This window comes from Ursus americanus, chromosome 8 (genome assembly GCF_024610735.1).
Source record: "Ursus americanus isolate L20-20 chromosome 8, mUrsAme1.1.p, whole genome shotgun sequence".
NCBI classification, from domain to species: domain Eukaryota; kingdom Metazoa; phylum Chordata; class Mammalia; order Carnivora; family Ursidae; genus Ursus; species Ursus americanus.
The window spans coordinates 23,378,353-23,399,367 of NC_142134.1; the positions used below are offsets into that span (position 1 = coordinate 23,378,353).

The 21,015-nt window shown below is 38.0% G+C and overlaps 1 protein-coding gene across 5 annotated transcripts in view; it reads right to left on the reverse strand.

Annotated features, from left to right (window-relative positions):
- Positions 1-856: 856 nt before the first annotated feature.
- The window catches only part of MRPL1 (mitochondrial ribosomal protein L1), an 87,397-nt gene continuing 67,238 nt past the window's right edge, over positions 857-21,015 (reverse strand). For 3 of the 5 annotated variants that reach the window (XM_087864056.1, XM_045790182.2, XM_087864054.1), the window contains 2 exons: positions 11,674-11,755; positions 857-3,256 (listed from right to left, as the gene is read on the reverse strand). In XM_087864056.1, the coding sequence (XP_087720182.1) occupies positions 3,138-3,256; positions 11,674-11,755 (201 nt within the window). In that variant the 3' untranslated portion in view covers positions 857-3,137. The remainder of the gene's footprint in view (positions 3,257-11,673; positions 11,756-21,015) is intronic. The other 2 variants (XM_087864055.1, XR_015725436.1) reach the window with 2 other exon arrangements.

Below are 21,015 nucleotides of genomic sequence, written 5' to 3' on the forward strand. Positions count from 1 at the left end.
CAGGTGCCCCTGGAATTTTTAAATAAACTGTTGCTGGTACCACAGCCAGAGATTTTTTTTTTTTTTTAATCTAGCCAGGATTAAACGAGCCATTAGTAAATAACAGAGGTTCTCAAAATGTTGTCATGGAACAGCAATATCATCACATGGGAATTTGTGAGAAATGTTAATTTTCAAGGGCCACCCAAGACTGCTAAGCAGAGCCCAGAAATATATGATTGTGAGCCTACCAGGTGACTTGGATCCAGGCTAAAGTTTGAATATCACTGGTACTTAATATAAAAGTATTAAGTTTTTAATCTCTTTAAATACAAGATTTAATTTTCTGTTCTCTAAGAAGAAAATATAATAATACAAAAGAGAAAGATATTTACATTAAGGATAATCTAGTACAGTTCTATTTCCAAAAATAAACCATATAAACACTCAACATTAGTTCTAGTTAGCCAATAGGAAAAATGCTTAATGGAAGGCTAGGGAATAATTTATCAACAGGCCAGTTAATAAAACCCTGGAATGTTCTTGCCCAGAGCAAGTTTTCCAACCATATATTTCCTTGTTCTGGTTTGTTCTGATCACAAAGGCACCTTTCTAAGACATAATTAAGACTTCTAGCCATATCATACCTTTTAACCCAGGAATGTCACTGCTAGGAATAGAGAAGAAAATAAATTATACTCAACGATCTTCTCCAAAGCTCTGTAAATAATAGAGGAGGGGGATCTGAAAGCAAGTTAAATGCCCAACAGTTAAGAAACGAATCCATAAATTACAGCATCAACAAGACGGAATATTGCTCAACCATTAAAATGATGCTTTCCAAATGAGATTTTAAATAATATGGAAAAATGCTTACTTTATAGCATCATGTGTGTGTATGTTCTCTCTCTCTCTTTCTGTCTCCCTGTCAATTGAAAAAGACAATGAAGAGCACCAAAATATTAATGCTGGTTATCTCTGAGTAATAGGATTATGAATAGATTAATTTTTTATATTTATTAATGTTTCTAAAACTTCCCATCATAAGAGTACACTTAATCTACTAATCAGAAGATCTACAAATATAATAATAAGAGCTTTTACTCTGAATTAGGATCTTCAAATAACGACTAATCAGTAAGCTTTCAAAAGAGTAACTGGGGAAAACAAGTATCTTTTTCCTCTCCCTATCCTACACTACTGTTTTCTCATACCACTCCTTCTAACCCTTTTATTTGTACTTTCTTCACATCAGCTCTGCCATAACCCTGTAACTAGAGATACGAAGACACTGAAGTATAATTATCCAATGTTTTTACAATTTTAAACTGTTTGGCTAAATGGTCTGATTTATCTTAGAATATGTAAAAAGGAGATCAATGCCCCAATGGTTAAGAGAACAGACATATCTAGGTTTGAGTCATACTTTAGGGGAGCCCACACAGGTTTCAATTTCCTTAACCTGTAAGTGGGAGTACCAATCCTCCCTCACTGAACTGCTATGAGGGTGAAATGAGAGGATGCGTGTAAAGCATAAGATAATAGTAGGCACTCATCAGGAGGTAACTGCTATTACTGTTTTGTAGTTAATGTTAAGATTGTTTCTGGTGGGTGCCTGGGTGGCTCAGTCGGTTAAACATCTGCCTTCGGCTTGGGTCATGATCTCAGGGTCCTAGGATCGAGCTCTGTGTCAGGCTCCCTGCTCACCAGGGAGTCTGCTTGTCCCTCTGCCTGCATGTGCTCTCTTGCTCTCTCTCAAATAAATAAATTCTTCTTTTTAAGAAGTTCTTTTTGATAAACAGCCCTCAAATTTTAATCTTCCTGTGGGAAAAAATGAGGTACAGTGGTTTCCTGTGGGAAAAAATGAGGTACAGTGGTTGCTCACAATCATTTGGACTCCTCCAACCACTTCTATTTCAAAACCAATTTGGGAGCTGCCAAAATACTCTTTACAAAGTGGGTGTTACTAAAACCCACCAACAAATTTATCAACACTATTGTTTCATGAAGAAGCAGCATTTGAACATCTGCTAAAAAAAAAAAAAAAAAAAAAAAAAGGCAGTCTCTGAGTAAAGGAAATCATTCCAAAGAAAGGGCAGTGGGCAACTGCGTGCCTAAATTATCCTTATGTTTTCCATTTTGTCACCTACCAGTATTCTTAGACCAACAACAGTTTGTAAACTGACATTTGATGAAAGACACTCAACTTCCTAGTCTGATTCTTCTCCATTAAATGAAGTTTTTCTATCTACATCGTGGGATGTTCATTCAACAAACACTAACCAAGGTTAACCTATTACTTGCTATTAAGCAAAGGAATTCAAGCTCAAATGAGGTTAAGTATATGAAAACACGATACACTATATGTATATTGCAAAGCACCATTAAGTTATATAGTATGGTTATTATAAAAAACCACAAATATTATAAATTAATTCCTAAAATGAAAAAAGATTTCCCACCCACATGTTTTAATGTCTTAGTCATTTTCTATATTCATGTTATCACAAACGACATTTAGAATCTTTAGAATGAACACTTGCCACACATTTTTTTTAGAAAATAATCATATTTGTGATATAGCTCATGACTCTGTCATTCTCTGTCTTATGAAAATTGAGAATATTACTTTTCCCTCAGATGGTATGGTTCTCAAGGGAAAGTTATTAAGCTAGAAATTGCTGCTATAATTACCAGCATGCAGAATCTGAATTCTAAGGAAGATAATTTTTAATAGGATTTAAAATATAGGTTCAGACAGAGAAAATTTTATTTTCTTATTTTTGAAAGTGTTGTTGTGGGGTGTCTGGGTGGCTCAATCAGTTAAGTGTCTGCCTTTGGCTGAGGTCATGATCCTGGAGTTCCAAGATCGAACCCCGCATCAGGTTCCCTGCTCAGTGGGGAGTCTGCTTCTCCCTCTGCCCCTCACCTGCTCGTGCTCTCTCTCTCTCAAATAAATAAATAAGACCTTTTAAAAAAAAAAAAAAGAGAGAGAAGAAAAAAAAATAAAGTGTTATTGTAGGATTTTCCAAGTGTTAAAATTCACTGTCAAGTACGATGACTGAGAAATAACAACACACCAAATGTAGAAATTACAGTTTTATAATTTTCTCTGTTGCTTCTTAATAAACTGAAAATAATTTCATAATATAACATTTTTAGGCATCTTCTTTGTTACTTTCTTCAGTTTCTACTTCTTTAGGCAACAATGGCTGGATCTTTAGTAACAAACCTTCACTTGTTGAAGTACGAAGGAAAGCTCGTACCACGAAAGGTCCTGGAAACAAAGACAAGAATCAACTTTTATTTTATTCCATAAATATATGAGCAAATAGAAACATACAACAACAAATCTTATAAAACTCATGCTATATTTTCCCCTTGAAAAGTACTGATATTACTGAACTAATATTTTGAATCATAAGGAATATCATCTCATGTCTAGAGAAGACAAACCAACTGTACTCTAGTATATTAGAAATTTATCCTTAAAACTACATATTCTGTAATAATTCATTTCTCTCTTCCAGAAGATGACCACCTAGAATTTATTTTACTGCAAAGCTGAAAGTGAAGGGAGCAGGTGGTAATATTTACATTTGATGGCAATATTCTAAATATTTATTTGAAATAGCACTGATGCTATGTCTGTGTTACCGAACATTTAGTAAAATTCCCTAAAAATTAAAAAAAAAGCTTTTCATAAGAACAATTAAGGGACTTCATTTAAAATGGCAAAAAAAAAGATGGATAGTTCAAGATGGCAGCATAAGATCCCTAACTCACCTCCTCCCACAGACACAGCAAATCTACATACAAGGGCTGCACTGAGACAGGCAGGAAAGTCAGAGATGACACTCTCTGCAAAAACCCCACCCCAGGTAAGGTGACCGACAATCAGGAGGGATCTCAAAAATACAGAACTTTTCCCTGAGGACCAAGGGTTTTGTCTCCCACACCAGGCACCCCAACCACTGTGTCCTGTACCAGAGAGATGAGCTCCCAAAATATATGGCTTTGAAAACCAACAGAGTGCATCCAGGAGGACCACAGAACTGGAAAGAACAGAGAAATTACTCTTAAAGGGCTCACACACAAACTCACTCCACAATCCGGTTCAAAAGCAGTTTGAAAAGCCTCTAGACCATATGTGAAGGAAACCCCCTTATTAATCTTAAAGCAACAGCTGGAAAGCAGGAACCTGTTGAGACTCTCTTGGGGATAAAAGTGCAGGTGGATGCCATTTTTGCAATCTCATTCAACCTTTCTAATGCCAGTGCTGGAGCATGTTGGCAATCCCACTCTAACCTGCTAATGCCACTGGGCATGCTCTGCGTCCCCATGCCACAGCCACAACACAGCTGGTGGGCAAGAGCCCCATGTACTATTACCCAGCTGGGCTGCAGCCAAACCCCAACCAGCCAGGTGAGCAGCCCCACCCAAAAATGCAACCTGTTGCACAGCCAGCCAGCTGAGACCCCACCCCTGCTCCCTCATTCCTACTGTGCCACAGACAGACAAGTACCCCACACCCATCCCACCCCACCCCACACAGAGCTGGCAGGTGTGTGAAGCCCACACAGGGGATGCACCTTGAGTGCATGGCTCCCTCCTACTTCTAAGCCCAACGGAAAATCTTGTACACAGGGCCACTCCCTCAAGACTGGGAGAGGGAGCTATTTCAATACACAGAAATACACAGAATCAAGCCAAATTAGGAGACAGAGGAATTTGTTCCAAATGAAAGAACAAGGCAAAACCTGGGGAAAAGACCTTAATGAAATGGAGATAAGTAATCTACCTGATAAAGAGATCAAAGTACTAATGGTCATAAAGATGCTCACTCAGGAGAAGAATGAACAAACACAAGGAGAACTTCAACAAAGAGAAAAAAATATATGAAAGTACCAAACAAAAATCACAGAGCTGAAGAATAAAATTACTGAACTGACAACTACCTGGGAGGGGTTCAACAGCAGACTGAATGAAGAACAGATCAGTAACCTGGAAGACACAGCAATGGACTCACCCAGACAGGGAAACAGAAAGAAGAGTTTTAAATAGTGAAAATAGCTTAAGGAAAACACAGGACAACATCGAGCAGAATAACATTCTCATTCTGGGGGTCCCAGAAGGAAGAGAAAGGGGCAGAAAACTTACGCAAAGAAATAATAACTGAAAACCCTAACTTGCGGGAGGAAATCAACATCCAGATCCAAAAGGGTCAGAAAGCTCCAAATAAGATGAAACCAAAGAGATTCACGCCAAGATATAATTAAAATGTCAAAAGTTAGAGAGTCTTAAAAGCAGCAGGAAAAAAACAACTTGATACATACAAAGGAAATCCCATAAAGCTATCAGAAAATTTTTCAGAAGTAACTTTGAAGGCCAAAAGTGCTGGTGGGACATATTTTAAAGGAAAAAACATACAACCAAGAATACTCTACCAAGAAGGTTATCATTCAAAATAGAAGGAGAGATAGAGTTTTTTAGACAAGTAAAATCTGAAGGAGTTCATGATCACTAAACCAACCTTACAAGAAATGTCAAAGAGACTTCTTAAAGCTGAAAGGAAATAGTACTAATGACAAGAAAACATACTAAAGTAAAAATCTCACTGGAAATACATTGTAAAGGTAGTAAATTTACTCACTTATAAAGCTAGCATAAAAGACAAAAGTAGTAAAACTAAAACTATAATAATTAGTTAAGGGTTACATAAAATGAAAAAGTGTAAAATGTGACATACAAACCATAAAATACAGAGGGTGGAATAAAAATGTAGAGTTCCGGAATGAGTTTCAATTAAGTTGCTACCAACTGAAAACAGACTGCCATAGAATGGCATGGTTCATTCACTATGTGAACCTCATGGTAACCACAAAGAGAAAAACTTATCACGAATATAAAAAGAAAATGAGAAAGGAATCTAAACATAACACTAAAGGAAATTACCAAACCAGAAGGAAAGAGAGAAAGAAAGAAACAGAGAGGAAGAAAAACACCCAGAAAACAATGAACAAAATGGCAATAAGTACACACCTATCAATAATTACTTCAAATGTAAATAGACTAAATCCTTCAATCAAAAAACAGAGAGTAGCTGAATGGATTTAAAAACAAAAACAAGGGACACCTGGGTGGCTGACCTGGTTAAGCATCTGCCTTTGGCTCAGGTCATGATCCCAGGGTTCTGGTATCGAGCCCCACATTGGGCTCCTTGCTCAGCAGGAAGCCAGCTTCTCCCTCTACCTGCCGCACCCCTGCTTATGCTCACGCTCTCTCTCTGACAAATAAAATAAAATCTTAAAAAAAAAAAAAAAAAAAGAAACACCACAAGATTCATCTATACCCTGCCTATAAGAGACTCAGCTCAGAAGTAAGGACTGAGGCGCGCCTGGGTGGCTCAGTAAGTTAAGAGACTGCCTTTGGCTCAGGTCATGATCCCAGCATCCTGGGATCAAGCCCCAAATCGGGCTCCCTGCTCTGCAGAGAGCCTGCTTCTCTCTCTCCCTCTGCTGCTCCCCCTGCTTGTGTGCTCTCCCTATCAAATAAATACATAAAATCTAAAAAAAAAAAAAAAAAGTAAGGACTGAGAGTAAAGCGATGGAAAAAGATATTCCATGCAAATGGAAACAAACAAACAAAAAGCTGGTATAGCTGAATTTACCCAACAAAATAGATTTTAAAACAGACTATAACTGAAGACAAAGAAGGGCATTACATAATGATAAAAGGGTCATCCTGGCAAGAAGATATACGAGGTACAACATGGGAGCACCAAAATATATAAAGCAAATATTGGGGCACCTGGGTGGCACAGCGGTTAAGTGTCTGCCTTCGGCTCAGGGCGTGATCCCAGCATTATGGGATCGAGCCCCACATCAGGCTTCTCCACTAGGAGCCTGCTTCTTCCTCTCCCACTCCCCCTGCTTGTGTTCCCTCTCTTGCTGGCTGTCTCTATCTCTGTCAAATAAATAAATAAAATCTTTAAAAAAAAATAAAGCTAATATTAACAGACCTAGAGGAAGAGACTGACAGCAAGAGTAGGGGATTTTAAATGCTCCATTTACATCAATGGAGAGATCATCTAAATAGATAATCTATAAGGACACACCCTTAAACAACACATGAGACCAGATGAACTTCACAGATTTATATAGAACATTCCACCCAAAACAGAACACACATTCTTGTCAAGTCACATGGAACATTCTCCAGGACAGATCATGGATTAGGCCACAAAACAGCTCTCAGTAAATTTAAGACTGAAACCCTATCAAAAATCTTTTCTGACCACAATGGTATGAAACTAGAAATCAATTACAAGAAGAAGACCGGAAAAACCACAAAAACATGGAGATTAAATAACATGCTACAACAATGGGACATCAAAGAAATAAAAGGAAAAATTTAAAAATACCTAGAGACATATGAAAACAGAAATACAACATACAAAAATCTAGGGGATGCATCAGAAGCAGTTGTAAGAGAGAAGCTCATGGCAACAGGCCTACATCAAAAACACAAGAAAAATCTCAATTTAACTTGAAACCTAAAGGAACTATAAAATGAAGAACAAATGAAACACAAAGTTAGTAGAAGGAATGAGATAATAAAGATCAGAGTGGAAATAAATGGAAAAAAAAGAAAGAAATGAAATGAAATAGACCTAAAAGGACAACAGAAAAGATGAATGAAACTAAGAGCTGGTTCTTTGAAAAGATAAACAAAATTGACAAACCATTAATTAGACTCAGCAAGAAAAAGAGAGGGCAGGCTCAAATAAATAAAATCAGAAATGAAAGAGAATTATAACTGATACCACAGAAATACAAAGGATCATAAGAGACTACTATGAACAATTATATGCCAACAAACTACACAAGCTATCAAAAATTACCAAATATTGAGAAACAAACAAACATCCAAGACTGAATCAGGAAGAACAAAAAATCTCAACAGACTGATAATAGCAAAGAGACTGAATGAATCAGTAATTAAAAACTTCCCAACAAACAAAAATCTAAGACCAGATGGCTTGACTGGTAAATTCTAACAGACATTCAAGGAAGATTTAGTACCTAACCTTCTTAAACTCTCCCAAAAAAACTAAAGATGACAGAATGCTTCCAAACTCATTTTATGAGGTAAGTATTATTACCCTGATACCAAAATTAGACAACACTGCCACAAAAAAAAGAAAATTACAGGTCAATAACCCTGATGAACACATATGCAAAAATTCTCAATAAAATATTAGCAAACCAAATTCAAATATACATTAAAAGAATCATACACCATGATCAAGTGGGATTTATTCCAGGGATGAAAGGATGGTTCAACATGTGCACATCAATCGATGTGATACAGATTAACAAAATGAAAAATAAAAATCATATGATCACCTCAACAGATGCAGAAAAAGCATCTGACAAAAGTCACATCCATTTACAATAAAAACGTTCAACAAAGCGGTTAAAGAGAGAATATACACACCTCAACATAATAAAGATCATATACAAACCCACAATCACTATCATACTAAATGATGAAAAGCTCAAAGCTTTTCCTCTAAGATCAGGAACAAGACAAGGATGCCCACTCTCCCTACTATTACTCAACATAGTACTGGAAGTCCTAGTCACAGCACTTAGTCCCGAAAAAAAAAAAAAAAAAAGTCACCCAAATAGGAAAGAAGATCTAAAATTGTCCCTGTTTGCAGAAGACATGATACTATATATTTAAAAAACATGAAGACTACACCAAAAAACTGTTAGAACCAATAAACAAATTCAGTAAAGTGGCAGGGTATAAAATCAATATACAAAAATCAGTCGTTTCTATACACTAAAACAAATTATCAGAAAGAAAAATTAAGAAAACAATCCCATTTACAATTGCATTGAAAAGAATAAAATACCTGGGAATAAATCTAATAAAGAAGGTGAAAGATTAGTACACTGAACACTGTAAGACAGTGATGAAACTGAGGATGATACAAAGAAATAGATATTCCATGCTCATGGATTAGCAGAATATCGTTAGGATGTACATATTACCCAAAGCTATCTACAAATTCAATGCAATCCTTATCAAAATTCCAATAGTATTGCTCACAGAAATAGAACAAATAATTCCAAAATTTGTATGGAAGCACGAAAGACCCTGAACAGACAAAGCAATCTCGAGAAAGAACAAAACCAGAGATATCAAGCTTCCTGATTTTAAACTACACTACAAAGCTACAGTAATTAAAAGAGTATAGTATTGACATAAAAAGACATATAGATTGGTGGAACAGAATACAGAACCCAGAAATAAAGCCATACATATATAGTCAATTAACTCACAACAAAGGAGGCAAGGATATACAATGGAGGAAGGATAGTCTCTTTAATAAATGGTTCAGTTGGGAAAACTGAAGAGCTACATGCAAAAGAGGGAAACTGAACCAATACCTCACACCACATGCAAAAATTAACTTAAAAAGATTAAACACTTGAAAGTAAGACTTGAAACCATAAAAATCCTAGAAGAAAACACATTTGGTAAGCTCCTCAACATTGGTCTTAGCAGTTTTGTTTTGTTTTTTTTGGATGACTACAAAGGGCAACAAAAATAAAAATAAACAAATGGGACTACATCAAACTAAAAAGCTCTGCACAGCAAAGAAAACCATCAACAAAATGAAAAGGTAACCTGGTGAACAGAAGAAGGTATCTGCAAATCATATAACTGATGAGGGATTAATATCCAAAATTTATAAAGAACTCATACAACTCAATAACAAAAAAAAATCCAATTTAAAATGGGGCAGAGAATTTAAATAGACATTTTCCCAAAGACATACAGGTGGACAACAGACCCATGAAAAGAAGCTCAACATCATTAATCACCAGGGAAATGCAAATCAGAACCACAATGAGTAATCACCTCACACCTGTCAGAGTGGCTATTATCAAAAATAACATGTTGGCAAGGATGTGGAGAAAAAGAGAACCCTCATACACTGTTAGTGGGAATGTAAATTAGTGCAGACACTGGAAAACAGTATGAGAATTCCTCAAAAAATCACAAAGAGAATGACCATATGACCCAGCAATTCCACTTTTGGGTATATATCAGAAGAAAATGAACACACTAGTTTGAAAAAATACATGCACCCTATGTTCCTTGCAGCATATTTACAATAGCCAAGATATGGAAACAACCTAAGTGTCCATTTATACATGAATGAATAAAGAAGATGTGGTGTACACACACATACACACACAATGGAATACTACTCAGGCATATTAAAGAATGAAATCTTACTATTTGTGATGTTAATGGACCTTGAGGATACTATGCTAAGTGAAATAAGTCAGAAAGAGAAAGACAAATATCAATGATTCCATTTATAAGTGAAATCTAAAATACAAAACAAACTAATAAAACCAAACCAAACCCAGTGTCATAGATACAGAGAACAAAGTGGTGGATGCCAAGGGCGAAGAGAGTTGGGGGAGGCGACAAAATGGGTGAAGGGAATGAAGAGGTACAAACATTCAGTTATGAAATAGATAAGCCAAGGGGATGTAATGTACAGCACAGGGAGTACAGTCAGTATTATTGTATTAACTTTGTATGGTGACCGATGGTAACTAAACTTATGGTGGTGATCAATTTGCAATATATACAAATGTTGAATTATTACGTTGTACACCTGAAACTAAAAGATACTGTATGTTAATTACAGTTCAAGTTAAAAAATGGCAAAAAGAGGACCCACTGCTTTTAGAGATTTGCTATCTATCATTTCACTCCTGCCATGGTCTCAGAAGATCCTATACTGAAATCAAAGTGCCCCATGGAATGTAAGAATGCACACACACACAATTACTAAGTGCTATGGCCATAACTACAGCGGCAGAACTAACAAAGTATTTATTCACCAGTGTGTTTCACTCCCAAAGAAGGTAAAAATTGGTTAAGACTGTGTTTTAATTATACATTTGGTTATAAATCTAAACCTGACAGAGTCCTGTCATGGTAAGTCTATAAATGAAGAGTCTACTGAGGATAATGAACCCTTTTTGGGCTACAACCGGCCAGGGGTGAAGTTCGTCTGAGGAGAGAACATGCATGGTACATAATGTGACACGAAGGGTCTGGCTATGTGTTCGTAGCCAATGAAACAGCTTCCGCATCTCAATCAAGTTTCATTGCTCTCCATGAATCACCCTGTTTATAAGAAGTGACTCTCATGACATGATTAAAAACTTTGCTTTTTTTGAAAAATAAATAAGAATAAGAAAGACAATTGCTAATGCCAGTGACAAAGTGAATGGTCTAGCCCGAAAATATTTCATAAATGATTTTAGTTTCTATTTAACACTATTGCAAGTTTAAGGCAATCAGTTACAGTTTTCTTTCAAAGTCTATTACATTTAATGATAGAAATAATGGAATTTACAAAGATTTCAGGATGTATTCCTTATTAATGTTACAGAGGTCTCCTCTCCAAACAACTACAACTTTTTAATAAGGTAATTATGAATCCTTTGGATAGTTAAGTTTTATTTATTTAATCCCTGAAAATATTGCTGCAATTTATATTGTACTTGCTATTAACTTGATTGTTTCCTTAATATTTTACATTTTTAAAGAATCCCAGAGCTATGGGGAAGTCTACCCCACCAAATCACTTACCCAAACTGAGTGGTCTGTGCTTACAAACTTCACTGATAACTGCTTGCAGATTTGCAGCTATCTGGTCACCTGGCATATCCAGCTGAAAGAAAAGGACATATAACATTGATAATGTGAAAGTGAGAAGATAATACAACTTCTGGTAACTGTATAAGTATTTATTTTAGACAGTATTTTTCAAATATTCAACTAATGCAAATCAAATCTAATGCAAACTATTAAGAGACCCTACTGTGAAAGAAAAAACTTCTGTAACTCTTCATTTAGAATGCTACCTTCACACGTCTTTACATGTCAAGACTTAATTACCTTATGGAACATGTCATAGTAAAGTATTTTGAAGTTGCTCTACTTGAGATTCCTTGATTTCCAAGTATTTTCCCCAAAGCACATCTCCTGATCTCTACACCCAAGGATTTAGGGATAGTTCCTCTTGAAGTTTTTTGTTGATTTACTTTTATTTTTTACTTTTTTTTTTTTTAAGATTTTATCTATTTTAGAGAGAGAGCAGAGGGAGTTGGGGGAGAGGGACAAGCAGACGCCACGCTGAGAGCAGAGCCCGACATGGGGCCCAGAGATCATGACCTAAGCAGAAGTCAGACCCTTAACCAACTGAACCATTCAGGCGCGCCCACACATTGACACAACACATATCTGATATAGAGACATTTTCAGGATGCTATCGTAACACTCGATGCAATACCAAATATCCTGCTATTCAACAAAAAATTACAGTAAGTAAATATATAGTGAATAAGCCCTATTCATAAAACTCCAAAACCTAGCTCACAACTTTGGAAAGTCCTTATGTTTATCATTCAAATTCAATGCATGTTACTCTTCTAAAATACACCAGTTAAAATCAGTTATATTACATCCCAAAGTTTAAAGGATTTTACACTTTGCCAAATGAATCAATTTTTAAAAATTCATGTAAAATTCATAATGAACATGGTAATAGTTCAAGTTCAAGCAAGGTTCCTATTTTCCAGTGACTCTGAGACCCCTGTGAAAAATGTGCTGTGTAAGCATGAAGAGAAGTCCTCATGAAAAAAAATTATTCTCATCATCACCAGACAACATTTATTTGACACTGACTTGGACATGATACAATACCAAACCCTAAATGGGAAGGTCTGGACATTACTGAAGGAATTTTCACTTAAGCCAATCCATAAGTGGGAGTTTTGAGAGGAAAAAAAAAAAAATCAAGCAATGCTTAAATTCACCTTCTTAAGTCCAGAGAACTTAAAGGATTTAATCAGGTAGTTCACTGGCAGAAAAGGCACCTTACATTTGCTATGTTAAAAAACAAAACAAAATAAAACAAAAACTAAGGGTATCAACGTGTCTCCCTTCATTCCTCTCTTAATTCTCCACATTAATCAAATTGCCCTTTTTCTATTATCAACTGAAGTACCCACCACAGCTCTAGTAAGTTCCTCTACCTTTTGTTAAAGACCTATAGCTACCTTAAATTTGGGAAAGTAATAGATGCAAGAAAAAGCAAAATGTCCAATATATGCTTTCACTATTTACTATTAAGTTATGCTCTACACTGTTATACTATAATGTACTAAATAATATACTAAACTCAACTATACTTTTGTGGACTTATACTGCCAACAGTTAGCTAAAATAAGATGCTAAACACATACAACATATGCTTAAGAAATACAGAGGAAATACTTCCTCTGTGACTTTCATTATTAGGATGACTTCAAGGATTTCATTAAGTTCTAAAATATATAAAAGTGTTTTTAAACACAGTTCACATTTTTGTCCCAATTTTAGCACCTCTAATCTTTAGTACAGTGTTCTCTGTTGAATTTTAAAATATTTATAACCATAATACTTCATTTTATCTTTTTTAAAGATAATATACAAAATTATGAAAAATCTATATATTTTATGGTTTATATAGTAACCGTGATTATTTAATTGGCTACTGGTGCTAATTATGGTCAAAAAAGCATGCATAAATTTTATCACAACTTACATAGGAAATGTATTTGGGCTGACAATAACCTAGAGATAACTCAGGAAAGAAACATGCAAGCTTCTCTACCTACATCTCAGTTACTCTGCATTTCCATGGTGCTCTCATGCAATAACATTTTGTAGTCTTACGAAGGTAAGGATGGACCATTTTGAGATGATATTATCTATTAGATTCTCAGTACCAGAGCATAAGACTTGGTACACCGGGAAAGAAAAAAAAAAAAAACTGGGATTGGTGGACCCTGAATTATGGTAAGCATCGTATTTGCATATCTGCATGTGTGCATTTGCATACCTAATAGTTACAATACTACTTATGTTTAGCTGAAGTGACTGCCCACTCCAGGACAAGATAGTTATTCTTCATTTTGTAGCAGATACGGTTTCAAGAAAAGACTACCTTATTGAATCCTACCTTCTGCTTAACATCCCTTATTATGTCAGAAATAATTCCCTAAATGAACACCTACCACTTACATCAATGTGGATGGAACTGGAGGGTATTATGCTAAGTGAAATAAGTCAATCAGAGAAAGACAATTATCATATGGTTTCACTCATATGTGGACATATGAAGAAATAGTGCAGAGGATCACAGGGGAAGGGAGGGAAAACTGAATGGGAAGAAATCAGAGAGGGAGACAAACCATAAGACTCTGGGAAACACTCTGAGGGTTGTGGAAGGAGGGGGGGGATGGAGCAACTGGGTGATGGGCATTAAGAAGGGCACATGATGTGATAAGCGCTGGGTGTTATACGCAACTGATGAATTACTGAACATCTGAAACTAATGATGTACTACATGTTGGTTAATTAAATTTAAAGAAAAACAATTCCCTAAGCAGACTACATGGAAAACTTACCAAAGATGTTTGGGTGGAGGCTCAGTGGATACAGGTGAACTCTATGTTCCCCTTTGCTTTAACTCTCAGATTTTCCTCTTTCCATGCAAATCCTAACCTTTGTCTTCAACCAGTTTTTACAATTACAAGAAAACTAAAAATTAGTGGTTCCCGACCATTTTTTCAGCCCTTTGAGATGCAGATGTATGCAAAGAAAACTGTAGTCATGAGTGTCTAACACAATGATTCTTTTTCCCCCAAGTTTTTATTTAAATTCCAGTTAGTTAACATACAGTGTAATACTAGTTTCAGATGTAGAATTTAGTGATTCATCACTTACATAAAATACCCACTGCTCATCTCAACAAGTGCGCTCCTTAATATCCATCACTCATTTAACCCATCCCCCCACCCACCTCCTCTCCAGCAACCCTCAATTTGTTCTCTATAGTTAAGAGTCTGTAGAGGCATCTGGGTGGCACAGTCTATTAAGCATCCAACTCTTGGTTTCAGCTCAGGTCGTAATCTTGGGATTGTGAGACTGAGCCCCGCGTTGGGCTCCAAGCTCAGTGCAGAGTCTGCTTGAGATTTTCTCTCCCTCTCTTTTTACCCCTCCTGCTTGTGCTATCTCTCTCTCTAAAATAAATCTTTTTTTTTTAAAGAGTCTGTTTTCTGGTTTGCCTCTTTTTTTACTCCTATGTTCGTCTGTTTCTTAAATTCCACATGAGTGAAATCATATGATATTTGTCTTTCTCGGATTTATTTCACTTAACATAATACTGTTCTCTAGCTCCATCCATGTGTTTCCAAATGACAACATTTTATTCTTTTTTATGGCTGAGTAATATTTCAGTGTATATATTTACCATATCTTCTTTATCCATTCATCAGTTGATGGACATTTGGCCTCTCTCCATAATTTGGCTATTGTTGATGATGCTGCTACAAACATTGGGATGCATGTATCCCTTCGAATCAGTATATCTGTTATCCTTTAGGTAAATACCTAGTAGTGCAATGCTGGATGGTAGGGTAGTCCTATTTTTAACTTTTTAAGGAATCTCCATACTGTTTTCCAGAGTAGCTGCACCAGTTTGCATTCCCACCAACTGTAAGAATGTTCCCCTTTCTCCACATCCTCGCCAACATCTACTGTTTCCTGTGTTGTTAATTCTAGACATTCTGACAGATGTGAGGTGATATTGTGGTTTTGATTTGTATTTCCCTGATGATGAGGATGCTGAGCATCTTTTCATGTGTTTGTTCGCCATCTGGATATCTTCTTTGGAAAAATGTCTATTCGTGTCTTCTGCCCATTTTTAAACTGGAGTATTTGTTTTTTGGGTGTTGAGTTTATAAGTTCTTTATATATTTTGGATATTAAGCCATTATCAAATATGTCACTTGCCAATATCTTCTCCCATTCTGAAGGTTGTCTTTTAGTTTTGTTGTTTCCTTCACTGTGCAGAAGCTTTTTATCTTGACAAAGGCCCAATAGTTTATTTTTGCTTTTGTTTCCCTTGCCTCAGAAGTATTAGATCCCTGGCCATGACCTTTTCTTGTCCTTTCTTTTGAGGTGAATTCCTCCGTCTTGGTATCTTGTCTAGGTTTCTGTCTTCTGGGTGTGAGGAAAGCCTGTTATGTTTCCTGAACCTGAAAGTAATGGCTTTATGAAAAAGAGGTAATATAATGTCCAGGGCCTGGCACTTCAGGAAGTGTCTCCGGTGTGTGCTGTGTGCACCCTGCTGCTGTGTTATGGCTGCTCTATCCCTCAGGTCAGTCCCCTGCAGAATTTCTCCCTGCCTACAGTGGGGAGTGTTTGGACCTTGACCAGAGTGTGGCAAGTTTTAATGAGGCATGCTCTGGTCAACTTGCTTAAAGAGACCTGATGCTATTTTCCCCTAGAATTGAAGCTTTGCAGCACTCTATGGTCAGCAGATACGGTACACTTGCGGGTTTGTGCTGGTCTTCTGGGGGAAGGGCCCACTGCACTGGTCTTCAGGCACACTTGTTTTAGAAAAGTAGTACCAGTGGAGCATGGTGGCACAGGGGGGAGGGTGGGCAGGGCTTGGTACAAGCAGGTGAGGCAGCCAGTGTTGGCGCTGTGCTGTTTACTGAAGTTGGTTTGTGCCAAGGGGCAGGGGAAGGAAATGGCACCAGCCTGCTCCTTTGTCCCTGGAGAGAGGAGTGTGTGCTTGCTACTCTTAGGAAAGCACTTTTGGAGGAGTGAATAATTTCCCCTCATGTGTCACAGGCATTTTTCAGATCACTGATTTCACATTGCCTGTCTCTGGGTGGCTTGCCTGCCTGGAGCAGCACAGCACATTTTGGGCTCTAATTTAATCAGGCCTGCTGACTTTTAAAATTCCAAACTTCAGAGACTGGTGTGGCAGGGACCTGCACTGGTGTTCTGGGAAATGGTCTCACCACGCTGGGACTGATACAGGTTTGTCCAGAAGGGCAGTGGCACCAGACTGCAGGGGCATGGGATTTGGAGCAAGCAGGCAACAGGAGTGTCCCAGTTAGCTGCCCTCAGCAGGTGTCTCTGCACCTCTGCTGAAGGGTGGGGGAGGTTAATGGCACCCACCAGTTCTTTCATCCATAGAGAAGCAATGCCACCTCTCAGGGATGCGCTCCAAAAAGTACAGTCTCTCCCCACAGCCCTTAGGCAATTCTCAGAGAGCCCAATTCTCAGTTAGATAGCAATTCTCAGATAGTCTGTACCAGAGCTGTTTGCCTGCCACCACTCCACGAGTAGGACAGTGTCCTCAGGTCTCTATCACAGCCCAGCCGGGGAACTTCTGAAACTCCATTGAGCCCTGCTGGTTGCAAAAACTCACAAAATTCAGCCCCCCTCTGCTTCCCAGACAATGGCTTTGGGGAAGTGTTCTCCTTGTACCTATCCTTGTGTGCTCCACTCTCTTGCCTTTCTCTGTGACCAGGGCTCCGCTCCCTCCCCAGCACCCGCAATCCGTGTCTCCCCCAAACCATGTCTTGGCACTTTCTACCTTCCTTGAAGTGGCCTCTTCTCTCCCTCTAGCTGTGCTGTTTGTTCTCAGTCCTCATGCTGATTTCTTGAGTACTCAGAACGATCTGACAGTTATCTAGCCATGTCCGAGGGACAAGGCAAGCCTAGGGTCTTCCGACTACACCACCATTTTAGCTATCTCTCTCAAAGGCAATGATTCTTAAACTTTTTTTGGGTTATCAAACCTCACTCCAGAAAACTACACAGGCACACAAAAAAATTAGCCTATGTTTTCAGGGTCTTCCTGGATTCTCTGATTAAAAGAAAGGGGAAGAGGGAAGAAAGGCTTCAGGATCCCTAGTCACACTTTGAGAACTGCTAGACAAAAAGTAAGTCTTAAAATATTTTGGAGGACTAACAACTACAGTATAGGAAAAGGATTTGACTTGATTTTTTACCTTTTACAGGGGAATAAAACTAAAAAACAAACGATGACAGGCAAAGTATTTACACATGATTTTTTAACAATCACATGATCCTCCCCAAAGTGGCCAGCTGCTGTCACTGTAAATGTTCTGACAGCCCGTAGATGAATGAGATCTCTAACTGGAAACTGGAGAGAGGACTGCTCCTTTGGCAAGCACCTGTTAGAACATCTGATCTCCAAAATCTCTTCCAAATGTAATGTTCTAAGATTAAATAAAGGATGCCCTAGCATACAGTTTCTGCAGATGAGCCCATGGTCTTAATCACCATGACTCCTAAGAGTCACAACCAAGAAAAGGGAAGATAATCTGTGAGTCTCCTATACAACATTAAGGAAGGTAATAATAAGAATAACTGACTGAGCAGCTCTATTTATTGAGCAAATACTCTGCGCCAAGCTCTACTCTAAGCATTACGTAAATATTCTCATTCATTTCTCCCAAGAATCCTTTGAGATAGGAACTACTTCGATTCCTTTTTTACCATTAGAAACTGAGACTTGGAAAACTTTGTAACTCATCCAAGGGTTCACACCCCTGGTAAGGAGCGGCTCAGCAGCTGTGTGCATGAGCTCTAAAGGCAGAGAAATTTGAATCTGAAGCCCACTTACACTACTTACTAGCTTCTGACCCTGGACACAGTTTTTAAGTATTGGTAACCCTTATGAAAAATTAAGTAGCAATTGCCTGGAAAACACAATCAACTTGTTATAAACATAGGGTAGAAAGAGAGGAAATGAAGTGAAATGCTTAACGGAAAAGAAGATGCATTTAAGTGGGAAAAATATGAATTTTTCTCTCTGCCAAATGAATCCTTTACTACCTTCCCAGGTTTTAGGTGGTAACACCATGCAATCCAGCAACCCTTTCTTGGTTCCCACTCTATCCATCATCATGCTGGGAACTAGGAATAAAAGATGAATAAGATACAAACCTTGCCCTCAAGGAACTTACAATCTGGTAGCTAAAATACAACATCACAGGTGCCACTTTAACTATATGAACGGCGTAGTACAAGGGCACAGAAGAAGTAGTGATTGATGTTGATGGAGAAGGCTACCCAAAGAAGGGGACACATGAGTCTTAATGATTAACTGAGTCTTAGAGGATGAAGAGTTTTGAGGAACAATGAGGATCTTCTAGGAGAGAGGAGCAGCATGAGGTAATGTGATAGCAAGGCAGAAGAGGTGAACATAAGGTGGCTCACTATATCTAGGCCCAGCATTGCGAACAAATGCCTACAGTGGCCAGAGCAGGTAATGTGCAGGATTCAGGACTAGGTTAGTGTGCATATTCTTGTAACACCTGTGTGACACAGGCTGTGCAGAGGTGGACAGCACCACTCCATAAAGGGGAGGCAGGAAGCTACTTAGCACTAATGGACTGTTACACTGAGGGCTGTGGAGCCAATGTTAACAGAATTCCTGACTTGTCAAGAACTAGAAATCTGAATTTCTTTGTGAAAGTATCTAGTTTTTAAATGCTGATTCAGGAAAACAAAACCAAACCACTATTTGTACCCAATAAGCATGGGGACCAAATTCAGCCTGAAAGCTGCCAATCTTCAGCCTGCATCACTGAGAATAGCAAGAAATACTGAATTTGAACTTGACATAGTGATTGGACACCACAGAAATATCTGAATGTAAAGCTGAAGATTTTATTTAGAACTGCAAGCAGGGAGAAACTACTGTTTCTCAGCAGACAAATGGTATATCTGATCTAGGTTTTAGAAAGAATTCTACAGGAAGGGTCTATACAGAAGGTGGCAAACTTTCTCTATAAATGGTCAGACAGCAAATATTTTGGGCTTTGCAGGCCAAACAGTCTGTGTTGCAAATACTCAACAATACTTTCCTTTTAGCAAGAAAGAAGCCATGGACAACACATGAATGAATGACTGCTACTGTGTTCCAATGAGACTTGCCTTACAAAAACAGGTAAAGAGCCAGAAATGGCGCACAGGCCAGCTTGCGAGCTTCTGGTGTGGAAGACAGACTGAAGGATGTTTGAGGGAGTGAATGGGCAAAAACAGCCATTAATTTTTGCTAGATCAAAAAAAATTTTTGTTTTGTTAACAGAAAGCTTCGTTGCGTGCTGAGAGACTTTTACTATGTATCTGTCTACTATGCAGATGAAGCAAAAAAAATGTTTTGTCAGGCTAAGTATTGCATTGCCATTTAAAGTAACAGTAGGAAAAAAGCTTAGCAACTGTTTTAACAGCTGTCCTAAGCTTAGATATGTGTTTGGAAGAAGATGTTGTATGGAGCTTTTCTGGAAGCTTCTTCAGGACTGATGATTAGGTCCTAAATCTGAAAGCAAAAAAAGGGCATGTAGTACCCTATACTCTAAAGAAAGATGCCAAAAATTAAAGGCGCCAAAAAGATTCCATTATAATTAACATCCATCTGAGCAGAAGCAGGCCAAGCGAAGAGGCAAGACTCCAAGAAGCTACTCTGTAGAGATAGGGGGCACCTGTCAGGAGAGTAGACTAGCTGGCTGAACATGTGCTATGAAGGACATCACACCAATAAGCTGTGATGTAGCAATAATCAAAGAGAAGTAGCAATAATCAAAGTAGGGACAAGAAACATAGGTAGGTAAGCAGAGGCATGTGCCTTTTCGCCCTTATTCCCTTCATCAGGCCTCTACCCCAGAGTTGTCAAGCCTGGGAAGCGATTGGGGCAAGGTATTTCAGAACTGAATCAAGTCACTGCAGCATTCTTCATGTCTAGAGTGGGAGGAGGTGAGAGTAAAAACTTGGGGCGCCTGCGTGGCTCAGTCGTTAAGCATCTGCTTTCGGCTCAGGGCGTGATCCTGGCGTTATGGGATCGAGCCCCACATCAGGCTCCTCCGCTGGGAGCCTGCTTCTTCCTCTCCCACTCCCCCTGCTTGTGTTCCCTCTCTCGCTGGCTGTCTCTCTCTGTCAAATAAATAAAATAAAATCTTTAAAAAAAACCCCAAAACTTAAAGCCCTCCTTACTTCAGATCACAGGAGCCATAAAAGCCTGGTTCCAAAGTGAGCAAGGGAAATCTTTGCATAGGA